At 32.2% G+C, this 20,969-nt stretch overlaps 3 protein-coding genes across 4 annotated transcripts in view; 1 reads left to right on the forward strand and 2 right to left on the reverse strand.

Annotated features, from left to right (window-relative positions):
• Positions 1–20,969, reverse strand: part of LOC127064233 (chromatin assembly factor 1 subunit A-B) — a 113,990-nt gene that overhangs the window by 8,010 nt on the left and 85,011 nt on the right. For both annotated transcript variants that reach the window (XM_050995012.1, XM_050995002.1), the window contains exons 3-6: positions 8,380–8,442; positions 2,412–2,479; positions 2,217–2,331; positions 484–652 (exon numbers count right to left, since the gene is read on the reverse strand). In XM_050995012.1, coding sequence (XP_050850969.1) covers positions 484–652; positions 2,217–2,331; positions 2,412–2,479; positions 8,380–8,442 — 415 coding nt within the window. The remainder of the gene's footprint in view (positions 1–483; positions 653–2,216; positions 2,332–2,411; positions 2,480–8,379; positions 8,443–20,969) is intronic.
• Positions 2,616–4,009, reverse strand: LOC127064370 (translation initiation factor IF-2-like). The gene is made up of 3 exons (XM_050995321.1): positions 3,842–4,009; positions 3,227–3,707; positions 2,616–2,782 (listed from the first exon to the last, which is right to left on the reverse strand). The coding sequence occupies exons 1-3, from the start codon at positions 3,890–3,892 to the stop codon at positions 2,763–2,765; spliced, it is 552 nt and encodes a 183-aa protein (XP_050851278.1). The 5' UTR covers positions 3,893–4,009; the 3' UTR covers positions 2,616–2,762.
• On the forward strand, positions 12,780–18,499 carry LOC127064287 (endothelial lipase). The gene is made up of 6 exons (XM_050995144.1): positions 12,780–12,905; positions 15,114–15,213; positions 16,110–16,258; positions 17,302–17,537; positions 17,799–18,042; positions 18,132–18,499. Exons 1-6 carry the CDS (start codon positions 12,851–12,853, stop codon positions 18,362–18,364), a joined length of 1,017 nt encoding a protein of 338 aa, XP_050851101.1. The 5' UTR covers positions 12,780–12,850; the 3' UTR covers positions 18,365–18,499.

Here is a 20,969-nt window from a genome sequence, read left to right on the forward strand (position 1 = left end):
AAACTATGAAATAAGATTTCGTTATTTTATAGGAATATCAATCAGTCAATATTATTGGGTAATAAAGAACTACGTTTTGAACTATAAATATTTCAAATCATTGATTAAATCACAGATTAAACCTACTAAAAACATTTTGTATGAAATTCTTTGGCTTGGTACTGGCACGTCGTACGGTGCCAATTTTCTTTTTTGCAAGTCGATCGGTAGGACAAATTTCAAAAGCAAATTCATTTCTTTATGTCTTTCCTTTTTTCATAGTTTGATTAGATCTGTTAAGACGAATTCAAATTTTCTAAATAACATTATAAATTTGTGAATATCTACGAAGTATGAACGACTATCAGACCTTTATTTTATTTCTCAAATTATCGAATCAAGTATCGTATTAAGTAAACAAAATTTCTTTCTTAACAAGTTCGATATTTTCAAGATAAACGGTAGACCCTGTGTATGCATATAATTAAGATGTTTTATACAAACCGGAAATGGATGACGAACCGCTGGCCATAGAATAAAGAGAAGCAGAAGCTGGTACACTTCCTGTACCCCATCTACCTCCTGGTCCAGATACTCCAACGCTTACTCCTATACCCATATTGTACTCTGATGCACTTTGAGGCAAGACCCATGATTTCCCGGACATCGAATACTGTAACAATGTTTAATTAAAGCTTGATAAATGAGAAAGAGAGACAAAGAGAAAAAGAGAGAGGATAATCTAGATAGATCAAAGAAATTTCTATATTTATTATACGAGTTAAATTTCTATTTAGAAAGTCAACATATTCTTATGAATAATTTAATAATCTTTTAATAATTATATGATTTGATAATATTCGAGAGATACTATAACGTTATTTCTCTTTTTATTTTTTATCTCCCTTTGGATACATCTTTACGCATCGTTTAATTATTATTCAGATTTACGAGGACATGAGTACTGTTCTCGTAGGCTCGACGACGCTTGGAATTTCACTTAAGGGGCAAAGTATGTTTTCCGACGGGTGGAATGGACGCCCACGTAAGCAAACTGTGCGTGACCCGGAACCATCCGAAATTCCACAGGAATGTTTCTCTCTCTCTCTCTCTCTCTCTCTCTCTCGTTAAGTATATATTTATCCGGAAAAAAAGATCCGACTACTGAAATAAATTTTAATGAAACCGTATCAGCTCTACGCAGTGCAATGTTAGAATTTAGAAACTATCTTCTATAACATAGAACGTTTGTATTATAGGGTATATAAAAAAATATATATATTTTATTTATATATATATATATAAAATATTTTAATTTGTATTTGTTATACACAGATATCGAACGAATCATTTTTAAAAGATCGTATTATCGGACTATTTGATAAGAAAATAATTTTTTAATTCTGTTAAATTCTTTTCGGAGACGTCTATTTACGATTAAACATTCTTTTTGACTCAACCTATATACGTGCATATGTACGTGTAAATGTTACTGAAAGAGGGGATGTTAATGCGAAAAATTAAAAAGATGCTTTCGATGAGACGATAGTATATATCTTGTGCATACTTTGGGCCCTTTAGAAATTGGTCAAAAGGTCGTGGGAGCTAGCTGAATCCGCTCCAATTACACGCGATTTTACGCTCCCGCGAACGGTTTGACGAGCGTGAATATTGCGTCGTTTGTGTATACAAGTATCTATATCTAACTATTTGTACGTCATGGTTTCAAACTGCAATTTCAAAGGTAGACGCGATGAAAGGTAATACAAAGGAAGAAATCGATTGAATGTGGACATCAGAGTTTAATTGTTCTCTTTCCAACGTTTTGATTGTTCTCTAACAAAGAATGGGATTACGAGAGAAGAATGATCATAAGTTAATGTTGACTTTCAAACTATTCATTTAAAGGATTGAGGTGTTCAATTACTTTTGATTTTTTTTTTTTTCTTTTAAATTATCGTAGTATCGTTGTAATCGTTGATATGATTGTTTTTTTTTTTTTACAGATATAGAATAATTTCTTTATTTTAGATTCTATGTATATATTAATATAACATTAATATAATATAATATTATACACATATATATGTATTATACGTATATAATAATTATTATATGTATATATACATATTAATTACATATATATTAACATATATTAAATATATTATAATATAATAATATATATATATCAATACGTATTAAATATAAATGTATACATTATTATAAATTTTACTTACATCTCGTGGAATAAGAGTCTGTTTTAATCGGAGAATTTTCGCTCTGCATATGACACATCTCAGTGGTAAGAGACGCTGCGACACAGCCATCTGTATCGTTTTTACAAAGCAACGTCTGTAAAAAGCAACGATTTTTTTTTGACGTAATCATTCTTATATATAATTGATAATCATTTTGTATCGCTTAATTTGTACCTGCAAACCACACGATGTCCGCATGGTGCCGTTTGCATCGTAGCCCTTGCGTTCACGCATATCACGCACTGCAATTAAAAGATAAATTAATTCGTTTATTTTCTTTCGTTCTTTGTTTCCTTTTTTTTTTTTTTAATTCTTTTTTTATCATAGATATATCAGATTACGAATTCGAGGAGAGGAGAGAATGAGAAGGAGTTTCAATTAAACGGTAAAATATTTTTTATTCTTATGATCTTTTCTAATCATTTTTTACGATTAACACAATAACATTTTCGATATTTTCTACGATTCTAAAACTATTTCATATTCTGCGTCGTAAAGTTACGCCAATTAATCTTCTCCAATTGTTTAGTACTGCTGGGGTTGTTCTAAAAGAGAAAAAGAAAGAAGAAATTATAATTATTGATAAGACATTAACATCTTTATATATATTCACAATTCAAATAACACACTTGAATATTATAGATACTAAAGAAATTCTAATCATTTCCTTCGATCGCTTAATAGATACATATATTTTAATCCTCCATACTCTTTATTTTTCTATCATATGTCAATAAACGTCCGTCGTATTACTTCTGTTTACTAAAAACAGAAAAAGGAAACAAATTATACATACTATTTTTTACGCAATTAATTCCCAATGAAAATCATGACATTTTACGTGATATAAAATTGTAATATAACGTAATATCCAAAAAAAAAAAAAAAAGAAAGAAAGAAAATATCGAGTAACGCACGATTTAAGAGTAGAAAGGATTACATTTGAAATTTATTTTAAAACAAGAATCTAAGAATCTATAGAATCATACCTATAATAGTATTCGGTATAGTACTTCTTCTCTTCCTGAAGGCTCTACTGTTTTCAAGCCGATAGAAACCTCGAATCTCTTTTGTATCTCGTTTGCGGTTTCTGTTAGGTGGACCATTCTGTCCACCACCTTGCCCTCCCATACCTCCTCCCATACCTCCTCCCATACCTCCTCCCATACCTCCTCCCATACCTCCTTCCATCCCTCCTTGCATACCACCTTGCATACCACCTTGCATACCACCTTGCATGCCACCTTGCATATCATCTTCGTTCATAGCAGGTGCATTTCTACGATTAACAGATCTCTTCGACGTGCTGTTTTGATTGTCGTTATTGTCATCATAATCTTCGTCAGGTGGTGGACCAGGTGGTCTCTTACCAAAAGGAGGAGGACCATGACAATGTCTACGTCCTCCTACTCTATGAGGACCAGGCATGTCGTCATTAGATTCATTGTCATTATCAATATCTTGACATGTCTACGTGAAAAGAAATAAAAAATATGATCTTATTCCTTCCTTTATAGGCTTTTATTTATTTATTTTTTTTCCTATTTTCTTTTCTTTTCTTTTTTCTTTTTTTTTTACGTATAATATTTATAAGAATTACTTACCGAAAATTGAAGGAGCACGAAAAGGATAGGAATTATCAAAGCGAGTTTCATCTTTCCTTCGGAGCTTACCAGAAGACTGTATGATCATTCCAACTGGTTGGCAATATAAATACTTTTGATACCTTGATTACGTTGACGTGTTGATCATTATTTTATATTTTATCTCTCTCTTTCTCTCTCTATTGTTTATTAACACCTTGTCGTACATTTTTCTATATAATAAAATGATAGAGGAAAAGAGAAAAAAATCATAATGGAACGGACATGAAATCATAACGCATACAATAACACATAACTTTAATCGCAGAATAATTCTACTCCTACGTAATTATTTGTATGCTCGATTGCTTGGCTTTTGTTGTCTTCTTGGAATATGCTTATATTTTATTCTCTCTCTCTCTCTCCCTCTCTCTCTCTCTCTCACTCTCTCTCTCTATCTATCTATCTATCTATCTTTCTTCTTCTTCCTGTCCCTTTGTCACTCTCGTCTGATTTTTTTTTTCTTTCTTTTTGTTTTGTCCGTGTTCATTCATCACTGCCAAAATGGTTGCACGAATATTTCGCGCTTGTTACATCTCTTAACGATCAACATTCTGGCAACTCCGCAATGTCACTTTTCAAAAAAAAAAAAAAAAAGAGAAAAATATGACGCAACGTTACGAAACAATACACATAAAAAATTGTTTTTCTTTCTGCTCGCGAAGATAAATTTTTGCGATAGTATTGCGAATTTCATGGTCGTTCTATACTTATACTATCTTCAATTTTCATTTTTCTCTCTTCTCTTTATTCATTTGATTAAAGGCAGAAAGAGAAATATAAATATATTTCGAAAAATTTGTTAAAATTCTTAATACATTTCGATATTTGTTCATATAAGAAATAAATTTGAACGAAACGATATGTATAGTATAAACAAAGTGTGTTTCGACAAAGAGGTATAAGCAAAGTAGGATTAGAGAAGAATGTTACGAAGAATAACAAATTCTGAGAATTTGAGAATTAGGAGATTGAATATAACGATGAGTAAATGACGAACATTTGTATGTATAAGCGTGTGTGTGTGTGTGTACACGAATGTAAATAAGCGAATGTGAGTGTAAGAATAGTCCTTGTCTAGGAACGAATAGGAGTCAGTCAGATTTGTAAAGTCAAAGTGTACAGATCTAAAGTGAGAAGAGTTCGATATAATTAAAAGTATATTTTAAGAGTATTCTTTATTTTATTATTTAAATGTATTTGTCAGATAATACTAATAAGTTGTTATATTTTCTCAAACAATCACCATCGAACGTAAATTATCTATTGTATCATAAAATGATGACAATGAATTATTTTCAAAAGTGTTTTATCTCTGTGATCCTTTCCAAAAGAAAAGAAAAAAAAAAGAAATTTAATTATCGATAACGCATTAACATCTTTATATGTATTCAGAATTTTAATATACGATAGGTCGATTATTTTTCTTTCATTTGTTTACTAAAAATTTGCTTCCATTTCAGTATTTTCTAAATCAACAATGATATCCATATTATTTGTTAGAAAATTAATTCTAATGTGAATATAAATGATTATTATAATACGATATCCAATCAAACTTTCGAATAACACTTGACATAGAAATCGAAGATAGGATTAGATTTGATTTTAAAGAAATATAATCGAAAATTTGTGACATCACATGAAAATATACTCGCAGTAGGTCTAACAAGAGTTCTAGATGATAGAAAAAAAAAAAGAAAAAAAAAGAAAAAAGAGAAAAAACTAGAAGTCGCTAGATGAAGTCATAACACATGTAACACGCAGTTTTCATTTTTGGGATTACGATAGAAAAGATACTTTGGTTGTACAGAAGGTCGTTAGGTTGTTGTTTCAATGTGACATGAAGGATATCACGTTTTACATGTGTTGGTATTAAAGAGAGAGGGATATTCTTTATTACACATTGTTTCAAAGAATTCATCGTAGAATAATGCTACTCTTATATGTAGTTATTCGTATGCTTAACAACTCGGCTTATGTTATCTTCTTGAAACACATTTGTATGTTCTCTCTCTTTCTCTGTCTCTCTCTTTCTCTCTTTTGTGCGCATACTCTCTCTTTCTCTGTCTCTTTCTCTCTTTTTCTCTCTATTTCTCTCACACTGATTTTTTTTCTTTCTTTTTGTTTCGTTCACGATCACTCATCACCGACAAAATGGCCGTACGAGAACTTATAACTTGTCACATATCTGAACGATCAACGCCTCTAAATAAAAATGCCTCCAGAAAGGCCTCTGAAAGCGACAGATTTTTATGTCTTTCTTTACGAAAAAATTATACGACACAATGTTACGAAAAAATAAAGGTAGAAAATTGTTTTCTACTCGTTCGGTAGATAAATTTTTGCGGCAATAATATCTGCCATTGTGCAAGCTCGCTACGTTTTTTCCTCGTCATTATATCAAATTACTCTATATTTATACTATTTTTAATTACTTTTTTTTTTTCGTCTTTCTGCTTCTTCTTTTTCTTCGTTCCGTTAAAAAAAGAAAAAATGTAACATACAAAGATATATGTATAAATAATACATATAGGAATTTCGAAATATTCGTTAAAATTTTTGACATTTCTGAATGATAATATTTATTCGCACTTTTATTTTCTTCTCCAATATACATACAAACAGGTAGAAAAATCTTTCAGGAAAATACAGTGTATGTTTGATAGAAAAAAAAATTTTAATTTTAATGTGATACGAAATACCGAAATACATATACGAAAATATTTATCTAGATGGAATAATGAAATATACATTTCATATTAAGAAACATATACATGCATATATATATATATATATATATATATATATATATATATATATATATATATATCAATCATTTTCAGTTTGTGCGGTCGAATATCCTTGAGTATAATTTTCAGGTGATAGAATTTATCAGATTATTCGTTGTGGAAAATAATGCTTATTAATAATTCATAAATTGTGGCCAATTTAAGTGTTGAATCGCTTTTGCGAAACATATCTCTCGAATGTCATAGTAAACATGAGCGGAAATGCAAAAGGTAACACGTGCAATTGACGGACGAAACGACGACGACGATGACGACATCGACATTGGTTCTAACTCGATCTATCGTTCGATCGACATTTGATAATTCGTAATCGACGTAAGCAAATTAGGCTTCGCTTTAATCGGAATATTAATAGCCATGTCGAAAGGGACCATCCTCGTGTCAAAAGTCGAAGGGTTTCCGAGTATCTCTCTCTCTCTCTCTCTCTCTCTCTCTTGCTCTCTCTTTTTCTCTTTCTCTCTCGTCCTCTATCATTCTCGTTCGTCGATAGTTAATCGAGTTTTGCAACCCATTGAACGACCAATTCATTCGGAAGTTGCAACTTTTCCGGTCTGTCGCACGTCTTTCGAACAATATCAAAGTGTTCGATCAGTCCCTTTCTATCCTATTTTGCAAATATTGCAATTTCGAGAACGATTTCACGAAGGAAATAGAGAGAAAAAGATTTCAATGACACAGATATATATATATATATATATGTTATAAACAGAAAGAAAAGAAATAGATAAATGAATAAACAAATAAACAAATAAATAAATAAATAAGTAAATAAAACGTATTAGATCGAGGACTCTTAAAATAAAGAAAAATGTTAAATTCGATTCAAAATATATTTGCATAAATTAAAATATCTCATATAAAATCAGATATAAAAATATCTTCGTATTTAATTGTTCACGATAAAAAATAATGAGAAAGAGAGAGAGAGAGAGAGAGAGAGAGAGAGAGAGAGAGAGAGAGAGAGAGAGAGAGAGAAATAGTTTCTTTCTTTTACTTTTACTTTTCTTTCTTTCTTCCTTTTTTTCTTTTTCTTTTCTCGCGTAAAAAAAAAAAAGCGAAAATCTCGTTTTCTAAGCAATCATCGATTCTCTTTCTCGGCGAAATTACGAATTAGGCTTGATTACGTCTCGTCTCCCGTAGCGCTAGGGGCAAGTTAACGAAGTTACCTTAAGGAAGATTCGAGAGAAAGCTCGAATAGAAAAAGCTATAGGAGTATTGAGAGAAGCCCTTCACCAAATCGTTCATTGTGGACAACCCTTAGACGTGCTAATTGAATCTAGGTTCTCTTTCTTTCTTTCTCTCTTTCTCTCTCTCTCTCTCTCTTTCTCTTTCTATCTCTCTGTCTCTTTGTCTCTTTCTCTCGATTGTACAATACCACAATCTCTCTCTTGTACACATCACACGAATTCCTTCCACTCGAGCTATCAAAACTATCTCTTTCATTTCCTTTTTTTTTCTTTTTTTTATTTTTTCTATTTTTGCCGGATATAACTTGCCGGGATCAATCAATTGGCAAGATTTCTCTATCACGAATGTCGACGACAGAGAATTGCTCGTTTTATATAATCCACATATTTCAGTTTCAATCTTTTATTCGATTTTATAACCATCGACTATTTTCGAGAAGATTTACGAAGACTATATTTCTGGGATAATTCAAAAGAACTATAATATAGTAATACTTACTTCGTCTTCCTGCGAAGAGGCCAACTCCGGTTCGTTTTCTTCCAACTTCGTTAACAATTTGTCCTGTAACAAATAGAAAATAATAATGATCATTACAATTGATGTCAACATGTTAAATGGCGTCGAAAATAATAATTACGAATTAGAAACATAAAGAAAGGAAACAAAATGAGAACATACAAATCATCTTTTGTATCTTTTTCTTCTCTTCTCTTTTCTTTTTCTTTTTTTTTTTTTTACAAGACACAATATCAAATTGAAATTTTCAGAAATTCTTCGTATCTATAATTCTCTCTTCTTTTCATCTATTTCCATCCATCCATTCATCCATCTATCTATCTATCTATCTATCTATCTATCTATCTATCTATCTATCTATCTATCTATCTATCTATCTATCTATCTATCTATCTATCTATCTATCTAGGTCAGGGTGGTCTTCAGATATTAGGGGGATGATGCGCAAAATATCCCCACTACTTGGATGCATGAAGCGCATCGTTCAAACGAGGCGACTTTTCATGTTAACGGCTAACTCTTCTTTTCTGGACCGGCCAGAATACTGGGCCAAGCAATTTTCTTCTTTTTCTCTTTTTCTTGCTCTCTCTTTCTCTCTATTTTCTCTCTCTTTCAACATTCCATCATCTCTTTTCTTCTTGTAAAATTTTTGCAGGACACGAAGAAAGCTTTCGTCTAAGCAAGCACGAGAACTTTCGTGACTTATTCAACACTTGAAAATATCACTTCTGTTTCTTTTTCTTATTGATCTTCTCTCTCTCTCTCTCTCTCTCTCTCTCTCTCTCTCTCTCTCTCTCTCTCTCTCTATACCTTTTTCTTTCTATTTTCTTTGTTTTTCTATTGCTCCACAAAATAAGATAATTCCAAGAAATCTCACGGAAGTGGTGCAAACGAGATGAAATCATGATCAAACAATGAAATGTCACATATTTTCGATAGAAAATAATAAAAATGGTAAGAAGAAAATAAACGTGGAAAAGAGAAAAATCGAAGAGAGAGAGAGAGAGAGAGAGAGAGAGAGAGAATTTTGAGGTAATAGAATTTTAAGTCGACCTTTTTGAATCCTCTAAATAGTCGATAAAAAAATCTATGAATTCGATTGAAATCTTCCGATGCGTTTTACAACAGAAAATAAAAAGTAGAATTGGAGATATTATCAGAAAGAGATTTTGATTTTAACTTTTCTCTCTCTCTCTCTCTCTTTCTCTTTTTTTTTTCTATTTCTTTTTTCTCTCAAACTTTTTTATCATTACTGTTTGATGCTTGAAAAAGCAAAAACTCGAAGGATTGAATTTTTATCGAATTTTATTAAAGTTCTCGTTGTAAACAAAGAATGAGTGAAGTTTTTTAAAGTTATGAATCACTCCTTTCTCTCTCTCTCTCTCTCTCTCTCTCTCTCTCTTTCTCTCTCTTGTACACACACAAACATACACAGACATATGCTTTCTCTCCTTCTTTCTCTTTGTCACAGTCATCGAGTGTACTTCGTCGTTGCCGTAGACACTTAGTTACGTGCAAAAAGGAAGAGTTGAATTATATCGATCGATTCCTAGTACGGCTCGCATAAAAATAGCGCGTGTAACTATTATGAAACGAGTCTATGATGGTAGACGGTCGCTCGAATCGAAAGGAAACCATCGAAAGCTCTTCATTTTTACTCGTAACGTGTTTGTTAAAAAAATAAAAACAAAAAAAAAAAGAAAGAATTTGAAAATATCGACAAAATCGTTCGATCGTTCTACTAGAATTCTCGATTAAGATCGATTTACACATTTCAATAAATCAGCCCTCGTTCTGATTGTTCGATCATATTGATTTTAACATCATTTGAATATCATATAATTTAAATACGTATACGCGCTCACACAATTCTATTCAGTCGAATCCGATCCGTCATATTTTTTTTCTATGTCGAAGATGTCTGTCAACGATGTTCCTTTCCTTTTTCTCCTTTTTTTTCTTTTTTTTCCTATTTTCACTTTTTTCTCTATTTTTTTTTTTTTTTATCTTTTTCGAAACGATTGACGGATTTCTGATAACTCGCAAGTCTTTTATACGCAAATTGTTGTTCCCTGTAAAGTTATTACAAAATGGCAAGCGACGAATTGGCCTATCAAAATATTAGTGTCAAATAAAAAAATATCTGAAATATATTCGATTATATTTAAAATGATATCGAACTTGGAATACTTGGACATTTCGAAGTAATATTAAAAATTTCGTCACATCTATATGAATTATTTATTTTCGACGTGGCAAAAATGTCCAAATTGAGTTTATCGTTTTTTTTTTGTTTTTCAAGTTTTATGAATACATAAAAACCTTTCGCTTTTATATCATTAAGACATATCTTCTTCTAACTTAAACTTAAAAAATCTGTATCATACTCGAAACTTGTAACGTCAATTTATCCATTTTTTTGTTTTCCTTTTTTTCCTTTTCTATTTACCGATTAAAAGCTAATAACGAAGATCGGATAGAACTGATTAAGATCTACGTATTAAATTGATATATGCGAATGAATACGAATGATTGAAACTGGATTGTGATTGAAGTGAATCGTGTGAATTGACATTTAAAGAAGAAATAAGAAAAACGTCGATGCATTTGATACGTAAATAGGTAGCATCGTTTAAAAATATGAAAAAAGAAAAAGAAGAAGACAAAGAAGAAAAAGAAGAAGAAGAAGAAGAAGATCGATCTATCGATCAAAAGTCGACGACGTTAAATAATCGTTCGAAGAAAGATATCTCTCGGTTAAGAAGGAATTCAGAAAGAAAGATAGGCCGATTATGTACTAAAGTGGATTCAAATCGTTCGATATTGTTAAGCTAATTATTCTAGTGGGCGTTTACGAAGGTACGAAGCAATTGAACGTTTCGATCGTTCGTTCGTTCGTTCGTTCGTTCGTTCGTTCGTTCGTTCGTTAGTTCGTTAGTTCGTTCGTGGGTAGTACGCCTTCGTCGTTGACACACTCGAGTTTAATTATAGGAATCGTTATTTCCAATCAAACCATCGCCGAGAAAGGAAGCTTGAAAAGCTTTCCTTCGTCCATTACGATTATTTCCATGAAACTATACGAAAGCAAAGGAAAAGAATGAGATGGTTTTTAATTCGTTTAAAAGGGGATCAAATCGATTGATCAAACTATGAAATATTAGTATTGTATTATTATTCGATCTAATTTAATTTTGTTTATATATATTGTACAATGTTTCATTAATTAGAAAACATTAATTATGAAGTATTTTATTTTTATTAAAAAAAAAAAAAAAAAAAAAGAGAGAAAGAGAGAAATACTTTCTTATTTATTATAAATTGTATTAATCATAAAAGTTATTCAATATAACAATTTTTATAAAACTATATTATCTTCTTCGAAATTTTATTGATCATAAAATTTTAAATATTGCAACGATTTTATTACTTTTCTTTTGTCTTTGTAAAAAAAGCTTGTATTTAAATGAGCGTATTATATATACGTATAAATTTTATTGATTATAAAGTATAAAATATTTATTAGAATAATTTCTCTCTCTCTCTCTCTCTCTCTCTCTTTCTCTGTTTCTTTCTCTTTCTCTCTTTCTTTCATTTCGAATACATCGATCGTATGTAACAACTGTTTTATATCTTCGAGTAAGATAGGAATCGTTTATTTAAAAAATAAAAAAGAAGAAACGATATAGTCGATAGGAAACGTCGATCGAGCAGTTAATGGAATTTCCACATGGAAATTGTGCGATTTCCACTCGACGTCAATGATGGATGGATATACATACGTGTATCGGGTGGCGTGCAGGATGGTAAAATTTTCGTTGGTATCGTAGCGTAAACGTTATAAGCAACGAGTAGTCGAGATTCGTGAATCGATTTTCTCGTCTCGTCTCGTCTGGTTTGGTCTCGTCTCGAGGACCGACTGATAACTGCATGCTCGCGATCGCATGAGAGAGAAAAACGAACGTTCTATCATAAAACGCATCGTCGAAAAATTCATTTCGCTGTTACACGTAAACTGAAACACAGGTTTACGTTTAATGAAAAGGTCAAAGATTTGTTCGCTTGTCATAATCTTCTTTTCTCTTTTTTTAACTCGTCACATTAATTGTTTTTTTCTTTTTTCTTTTTCTTTTCTCTTCTTTTTCTTTTTGTTTTTCTATTTCTTTTGCTTTTTCCTCGTTTAAATTCGAACGAACACGCCAATCGGAGTAAGAGATTGCAAAACGAGGTAGACGCGTTACGCTTAAATGTAGACCATTGAAATCTACCTTTCTCTGAAATCTAGCGGGAGATTCGAGAATTCGTTTCTCATGTAAACGATTCAGTTTCCATCGGAGATCTCCGACGGCTAGATCGTACCGGCTTGATCTTACACGAGATCTCCGAACTCTTGTCGTTCGTCGTATTTATTCGTTCTTTTCTTTTCTTTTATTCATCTTTTTCCTCCCGAAATAAAATGTTCCCGAATTTCCTTGCGTTTCTACTATGTCGCGTGATCTCCATCACGAGAGGTAATTAATTGTGATTTACGCGCTAAAAATTAACAAACAGTGATCGTTCTCGATTATATACATGTGAATCAATGTTTGGTTCTTTTTTTTCTTTTTGTTTTTGTTTCTGTCATCGTTTTCTTTTTTTCTCTTTTTTTAAATAATCGATATTTCATTCATCCGTAATTTATTATTCATAAGTATCTTTTTCTTCTCTTTCTTCGTCATGATATATTTCTTTATATCGTATTTCGTTCGTATTACATCGGACAATGTAAAACGTGCATCGTCTCGAAATTTAATTACGATCTAAATATAGTATACAATTATCAATTATCCTTCTTTTTGGATAATTAAATAAAATAGATGTAAACAAACAAACGTGTCGATTGTTGAAACGTTCTTTATTTTTAATTGATAAACACTTCTTTAATTGATAAACACCGTATACTTTTTCACGGATCACCCAAATTAATTCGACGTTATTTTATAATGAATTTTATAATGAATAAAAATAGAACTGTGTTATGGGAAGTTCTTGCGTAAAACACTGCTGTGAATTTACTAGATCACTGTGCCGGCAATGAATGTGTAGAGAGAGAGTATAGTCTCGAATGTAAAATAGTGCTGCTTTCACTCTATCATTCTACGAAGGCGGGAGTGTGTCAGGAAAGTTACTAGAAAGAAAATATTATATATAGTGCATAATTTTTCTTTAAAAGTGGATCAACTTTTCTAATTCCGATTCTACATGTATATATGTATATTAAATCATTTTTAAAGTTACTACAAAAGAAAAATACCAAATAGTTTTATCTTTAGAAGTGAATTTTGTAGTTTAATCTCGATTCGGTACATACATATGTATATAACATTAAATTTCAAAGTTACTAGAAAATAAAGAAATAATATTAAGCATAATTTTATCTCTCGAAATGAATTAATGGATTAATCTTAATTCGATATGTACATATGTATGTTATATTAAATTTAAAATTTATTAAGAAAAAGATATTATAAAGCGTAACTTTATCTGTAAAAGTGAATCAAATAGTCCAATCTCGATTCGATACGTATGTATATTATATTAAATTTTTTAAATTACCAAAAAAAAGAAATAACACTATCGAGGATAATCTTTTTCTCGATATGAATCAATTCGTTACGTATGTACAATATAATAAATCTTAGATAATCTTTTAATTTCACTTTCTCTTCTCTTATTACAGTAATCAAAACTGGACAAAGTTTTATGAGGAATCGGAGAAACCATGAAATAACTCGTAATCTTTAAAAACCTTTTCTAGATTTCATTAATAACCGGAAAAATTAGAACCAGTCGTAAAGATTTCTAAATAGTCGATCGTAAATGATTATTTTATTACAATAGTAACCATTGCAAAAGTTCCACGCCTCGCTTATTTTTGATTTCTTCGATATATATATATATATATATATATATATATATATATATATATATATATAAAACTATGATATATACATACATAACTACTATATATATATATATTTATAACTGTAATTAACTGTAACACAATTATACAATTACATTACAGTTATAAATACACATTTATAAATATTAAAATACCCTCTGCGTGTAATCATATATTTATAACTACAAAGTAATTTATTTAAATACCATCTTAATAATCATTTAGCTCATGCTACAGTGTTATTAGGTCAACTTTCCTTCGATCTTTCTTATTCGGAACTCGGTAGTATAAATCGACATGCAAAAGTTATGCTTCGAATATCTCGAGGAATTTATGTGCTAGGTAAAGTCAAGAGAAAGATTAATCGATCAAGTTTTATCGACATGGAACAACTATATCGGTGATGACGGAAAGCAACTGACAAGTAGATGACAACGATGACTACGTATTCCGGTTTTATGTATTTCTCGATCGAAGGATTCTTGTTTGTGATATCGCCGATGGAAAAGAAAATAAGAAACGAGAGACAAAGAGAGAAAGAGAGAAAGAAAGAGAGAGAGAAAGAGAGAGAGAGAGACAGACAGTTCGCAGAGGGTGTTTGCGATGGGTGCTGCCGTGGGTGCACGCGACATCACGTGACCACTGTCAGGTTCAATGACGACGACCGCATAGAATGGCCACGGCCGAGTGGCGCCGTTCTAATGACGTTCCCTGCTCTTTTCTTCTTTTTTTTGTCCTTTCTTTTTTCCTTTTTCTTTTAATTTTTTATTCTCGACAGATACCGGCACCCTCTACGTAATGGCTTTCCCTACTGGCACCTGTCCTCTATGCTGTCCGATCGATCTCGATCGAGATGTCGAATATCTTCTCTTCACGAGGTAACAATTTTTGTTCTTTCTTTCTTTCATTCGCATATTTCAACGTAATTAATTTCTTTCTTCTTCCTCCCTTTTTCCTTTTTTTTTTCTTTTCCTTTTTTCACTTCGATCCTTTTTACTTTTCTTCGTTTCTTTATTTTCTTCTTCTTTCTTTTATTTCTCTATTATCTTGCTTCTTTTTCTTGTCTTTTTTGTTTGTTTGTTCTTTTTTCGTTTTTTGTTAATTTTCTTTTCTTTTCTTTTCTTTTCTTTTTTTTTCTTTTCCTTTCGATTTCACTTTAACGAACATAGATTGTAAAGTGTACTTGGAAGGTTCAGCATAATATATATGCAACTAACACACTAGGGCGTTATGTTATCGCGTCACGTGAGACGACGGCAATACGTTCGATACTCATAGTCACTATGCCCCCTGTTCATTTACTATATTCGTATCAAAGCCATCTTTTGCGCCGATCTCTTTTTTCTAGAGCGTAGAACTACCATCGAGAATTTAAATTCATCGGCTCTGACGTTTCCCAAGTTCCTTTCATTTACGTTCGAAAGATCGTAACTACCGATGAAATAATTTCTATCTTGGGAACGACGATTTCATTCGTATATAGATATAGGTATCTTTCATTTTACTTAATAAATCTTTATAAGTATGAGTGCCTGTACGCGTCCGTGTTATGTTTGAAATAACGTAGAAATTTGGAAGGCATTCGGTTTCCCTTTGAAAACGTGATTGATATTTCTGGTTCGCGGTTTTCACCACTCTGGGAATTAAAATACTTCGCGAATTTCGTTTGAATGAACGAAATTCGATAGTTCAGCATTTTCGCTATAACTATCTTCTCTCTCTCTCTCTCATTATATTATATATTTATAATTATATATATATATCTATTTCAAAGACGAAACCCACGAGTAGCCAACGTGTTGAGCATATTGAATCCACTATCCTTACGGAAGAGTAACTTCGATAAAAGAAATCCTACAGTCGTTTACATCCACGGATACAGCGAAAGTGCACCAGGCGAGAGTTCGAATGCCGTAAGAGATGGTATTTATTGATTTTGAATTTAATTAGAAATTAATTATTACAAATGAATGAGTATTACGAATGAGATCGTATGTTACGTTTAATGAAATTTAATGGAAAACGTAGATACAATTCATTGATATGCTGTAGCAATTAAATAAGAAGCTGATATAACATATGTCCTTTCTAGTGAAACTGACGGTATCTCAAACCTATGAATTGCATTAAATTTTTAACGGATCGTGAAATGACTATCTTAAGCGGAAGAAGCGAGGAAAGTAATTAATTTGCAAGAGATTTCGAAAGAAAATTCTCGTTGAGAGTTCTTTTCAGTTAACGAGAATACCGCAGTAAGAGCGGTATCCTTAAAATAATATAAAGTGGCTCAAGTTTATCAGATTATTAAAAATTTTATATTATAAATTAATTTAATGGCCGCGATACTACGATCCTAAAAGAAATATATCGAGCCGCACGAAAAACATATTAAAAAATACTGTTCTAAAAATCTACTCAAGAGTAAGGAATCATAAAATTATAGTCGATTTATTCGATATTATATTGCACTCATTAATTTCGCCTATCAAAATATAACGTTCGTATGAATTTTACTTTTTAATTTACAAGATACTTGAAAGTTCACAAATATAGTATACGTAGATACGCAATACATATGTACCAGTTAAAGTACACGAGAAGGTCTAGCGAGGACAGCCAAGTGGCTGTCATTTGAATACTTCATTTCTTCAAAAGTCGTAAAGGATTTGTCCCAGTTAGTCGTAGCAAAGAGTCGATGGTGAAACTTGGCTGGGTCCATTAGTAACTGCACCAACAGGAGTAGAATAACGGTAACCACTAGTAAGCTACTTTTCGTCGAGTCTCTCAGAACGTAGGAATGAGAATGACGAATCATAGCTCGAAAAAAGTTTGGCACGGTCCTGGTTAAACGTAGCATTCGAATATAGAAGATAACAAAGTCATCCTGACGTATTCGTATCTTCTCTTCTTTCTATTCTTTTCTCTTTTTGTATGTTTGTCTCTTTTGCATTCGTTTCTCTCTTAAGCTTATCTAAGGCGTGCTGATTACAACGTCATTTTGGTCAACTGGCTAAGACTGGCAACGTTACCGTGGTATCACACGGCTGTCGAAAACACGAGACTAATTGGTCCCCATGTGGCTCGTATGATCAGCTGGTTGGATGCACAGAAAGCGGTTCCATTATCAAAAATTCATGTTATTGGATTCAGTTTGGGCGCCGAGGTAGCCGGATTCATGGGCAAGGCTTTGGCTCCACGTTTGGTAGGTAAACTCTAGCATAATCGAGATAAATAATCCAGTAGAAATATGGACTAGTTTAGACGCGAGTTTAGATTAGAACGTGACACGAGTATAAAGGAAAATTATGATCGAATTGATCGATCGATTCTATCGTATGGAATAATATAGCGGCAAAGCTCCTTTATTAAAAAGTCCAGTGGATTCGATTTATATGCAAATAAGCTTTAACACTTTGATAATTCATTGTTCAGTAAAATATGATTTTGCCTTGGTGGGTTATAGGTCGGAAGGATAACCGGACTGGACGCGGCTTATCCGTTGTATATGAATACCGGAAGAGAAGGTCACTTGACGGCTAGCGACGCGGCTTTCGTCGACGTTATTCACACCGACGGTGGAATCTTTGGATTTCCAAATCCTTTAGGTCATGCTGACTTTTATCCTAATGGTGGTAAACCACCTCAGCCTGGATGTACTCTTGGGAATATCCTTCGTCGCGGTTTTATGTTACTTATCAGAGAAAAAAGTAAATACAATATCCTACGGTAATAAGAACGTTAGCATCTAACACCTCGAACGAAAATCAAACTTCCACGATCTTTATTTATTTTTCAGTCACCTGTGGCCATTACCGAGCATGGATGTTATACGTAGAATCCGTTAGAAATCCCCTTGGATTTCCTGCCAGTCGTTGCCCAAGATGGAGACCGGAAATCCAAGCAAACTGCAGATGGACTCCGGATGCTCTCATGGGATTCGCTGTAGATCCGAAAACCAGAGGGAAGTATTACTTGAGGACGAACGAACGCTCACCGTTCGCACGGAATGTAACGGGATATCATTTTTAAAGGGACGTTCTCATTTCCAACCAACGATTTTCTTTAAATCGTTATCAAACATTTTAATCGTCATTTTGATCTCAACGTATTTCGATTGCTAGTACAAACTTAACGTTAAGTTAATTTTATATGTATATATCTTACGTTTAGATCAGTTATGTCCGACCAACACGAGGATTGATCAGAAGGAAAATAGAAAAAAGAAACAAAAAGAAGAAAATTATTGAAAATAGACGTAGAGATAAATAGATAGATAGATAGATATATAGATGGACAAATCTCGTCTTAGATAGAAACGTCGTTGGTTCGAAGATATTTTATTAACTTAATTTTATCCTCGAAAATATTATTTCGAAATGTACCTGAAGTAATTCAAGTATATCGAAGTTATCGAGCTCGACCATGCTTGAAATGGGAACGAAGAGGAGCTTTGTTCTGGCACCATACTCGATATGAATAAATTAAGAGAATCTCTCTCTCTCTCTCTCTCTCTCTTCCTTTCTTTCTTTCTCTATGCAAGCAAGTTTAAAGGCAGAGAAGAGCAATAGAGAGAGAGAGAGAGAGAGAAAGAAACCGTAGGTGGGCGAGTGCTTTCAATGCTCGGAGAAATTTACCAAAGAAACGCGCTTTAGTTCGGGCTAGAAATAATTATTATCCTGGCAACAATGGCGAGTACATTCAGGGTACTAAGTCTTTCGTGAAAACGATTTATACTATATACACAAGTATATACACATATGTACATATATACATACATATATACGTACATACACATATATACATTATATATGTATATATATGTACATGCACATATATACATTACATATATATATGTACATACAGATATACACAAATATATACATACATATACATATACATGTATATTATGTATACTTGACTAACGTAGGTTGCGGAAAAGCTGTGAAAGCTTAAAATTTACCGACTCGAAAGCAAGCGGATAAAGTTAAAAGTAGTAGTAATATTATAGTGGTAGTAGTAATAGATAGCAATAGTTATAGAAGTAATAATAGTAATTATAGTAGTAGTAGTAGTAGTAGTAGTAATAGTAGTAGAAAAAGTAATCGAGCGTGAGAGAACGCCGTAAAGATGTCGCGTGAGAACGATCCTTCGATTCCGATGATGATAAAGCTATTGTGATACTTATTTACTCTTAGAATCGAGTAAATAAGACGTACATACAAGTAAATTTATATAGCTATAACCAATGATACCGATGTAGAAACTCGATATTTATTTCCTATTTAACTAAAGAATAATTACTTTCAAATTCGTTAGATGTTAAGATCATAAGAGATTATATTAAAGAGTATTACGATTTATAAATGTACGAAATAGAGATTGATGAGACTAGAAAAGGATTGACAGAAGAGATAGAATAGAAAGAGAAAGAGAAAGAGAGAGAGAGAGAGAGAGAAAATTAGTGTGCCATCGAAGGAAATAACGTGCAATTTTCGTCCTATTTCCGTACGATGCGGAGCCTCCATTCTCGAAATATGGAAATCCCAAGGACGTGCTCTTTATTATTCCGTCTCTTAGGTTGATCGATATGATAGAACCTTAGAAATTATCGTTAAGTAAAAAAGTGAGTTTGGTTTATGAAAAAGAAACACATAGACACGTACAAACATACGCACGTATGCACGCACGCACACACGCACACATGTACGCGTACCTGACATACGTATAAAAAGAAAACACGAGTTGTACAAGGAAGAGTCGAAAAATTTCTAAAGCATAAATTTGGAATCACGGTTATGAGGACAATACGAATGGAAAGGGATGAAAAAGCATAGCTGGATTGTTTCCAGGGCACTACTATACACGTTCACAGATTTTCTGCTTTTATTTTGCGACGATCTCCACCAAGAAATCAACGAAATTTCCTGACGTCGAGATTTCTTCTTCGACTAGTTCCTCTTATTTTTCTTCGACCGACGAAATGTTTACGCGGTTAAAAATAACTTCGAAAGAAAAATGGATAAGAACGTGAAATCGAATATGACGTTCTTGTAAAATATTATCTTATGTGTATTTATATATATATATATATATATATATACTTCTTATGTATATATAAAATACACACACTTATACAGACTCATACATATGTATACACATATTTCTTTTGTTCTATTTGAATATTAAACCGGATACTTTCTAATCCATAAGACTATTCAAAATAGATGAAAAATGTATCTTTGAAACAATGCATATACTTTTCTCTCTCTCCCTCTCTTTTTTTATATCTCCAATATCTAACATCTTCTTTTCTCATGTATCACTGAGTTCCTCTCGGAACAAAAAAGAAAAAAGAAAACAGAAAAAGAAAATCGAACGATGCAAAGAAATACAGGCTGAGCGACGTACGAAGCCACCGGTGTTTTCCATTTCTCTAAGAGAAAAATCTTGCATTGTTCTTTTCCTTCCTCCTCCAAGGAAAAATGTATCAAAAGAAGGAACCGTTACTCTAGCTGCCTTTCGCTGTGATTTTTCTCCACCTCCATGTTTCTTTCCCTTTTATACGTTATATCTCAAAAAGATAAATCAGTATCGTATACGGAACTGATATATCCTTAAAAATCTTATCGAAAAT

This window comes from Vespula vulgaris, chromosome 1 (assembly GCF_905475345.1).
Source record: "Vespula vulgaris chromosome 1, iyVesVulg1.1, whole genome shotgun sequence".
Taxonomy (NCBI): domain Eukaryota; kingdom Metazoa; phylum Arthropoda; class Insecta; order Hymenoptera; family Vespidae; genus Vespula; species Vespula vulgaris.

What these genes read in the sequence shown, in the direction of transcription:
- LOC127064370 (XM_050995321.1), bottom strand. Translation starts at nt 3,892, where the DNA reads ATGAAACTCGCTTTGATAATTCCTATCCTTTTCGTGCTCCTTCAATTT. An exon ending in TCGTGCTCCTTCAATTTTCG is followed by an intron (nt 3,708 to 3,841) that starts GTAAGTAATTCT and finishes CTTTTCACGTAG; the next exon opens with ACATGTCAAGATATTGATAA. An exon ending in TATACCGAATACTATTATAG is followed by an intron (nt 2,783 to 3,226) that starts GTATGATTCTAT and finishes TTTCTCTTTTAG; the next exon opens with AACAACCCCAGCAGTACTAA.
- LOC127064287 (XM_050995144.1), top strand. Translation starts at nt 12,851, where the DNA reads ATGTTCCCGAATTTCCTTGCGTTTCTACTATGTCGCGTGATCTCCATC. An exon ending in GAATATCTTCTCTTCACGAG is followed by an intron (nt 15,214 to 16,109) that starts GTAACAATTTTT and finishes TCTATTTCAAAG; the next exon opens with ACGAAACCCACGAGTAGCCA. An exon ending in TTCGAATGCCGTAAGAGATG is followed by an intron (nt 16,259 to 17,301) that starts GTATTTATTGAT and finishes TTCTCTCTTAAG; the next exon opens with CTTATCTAAGGCGTGCTGAT.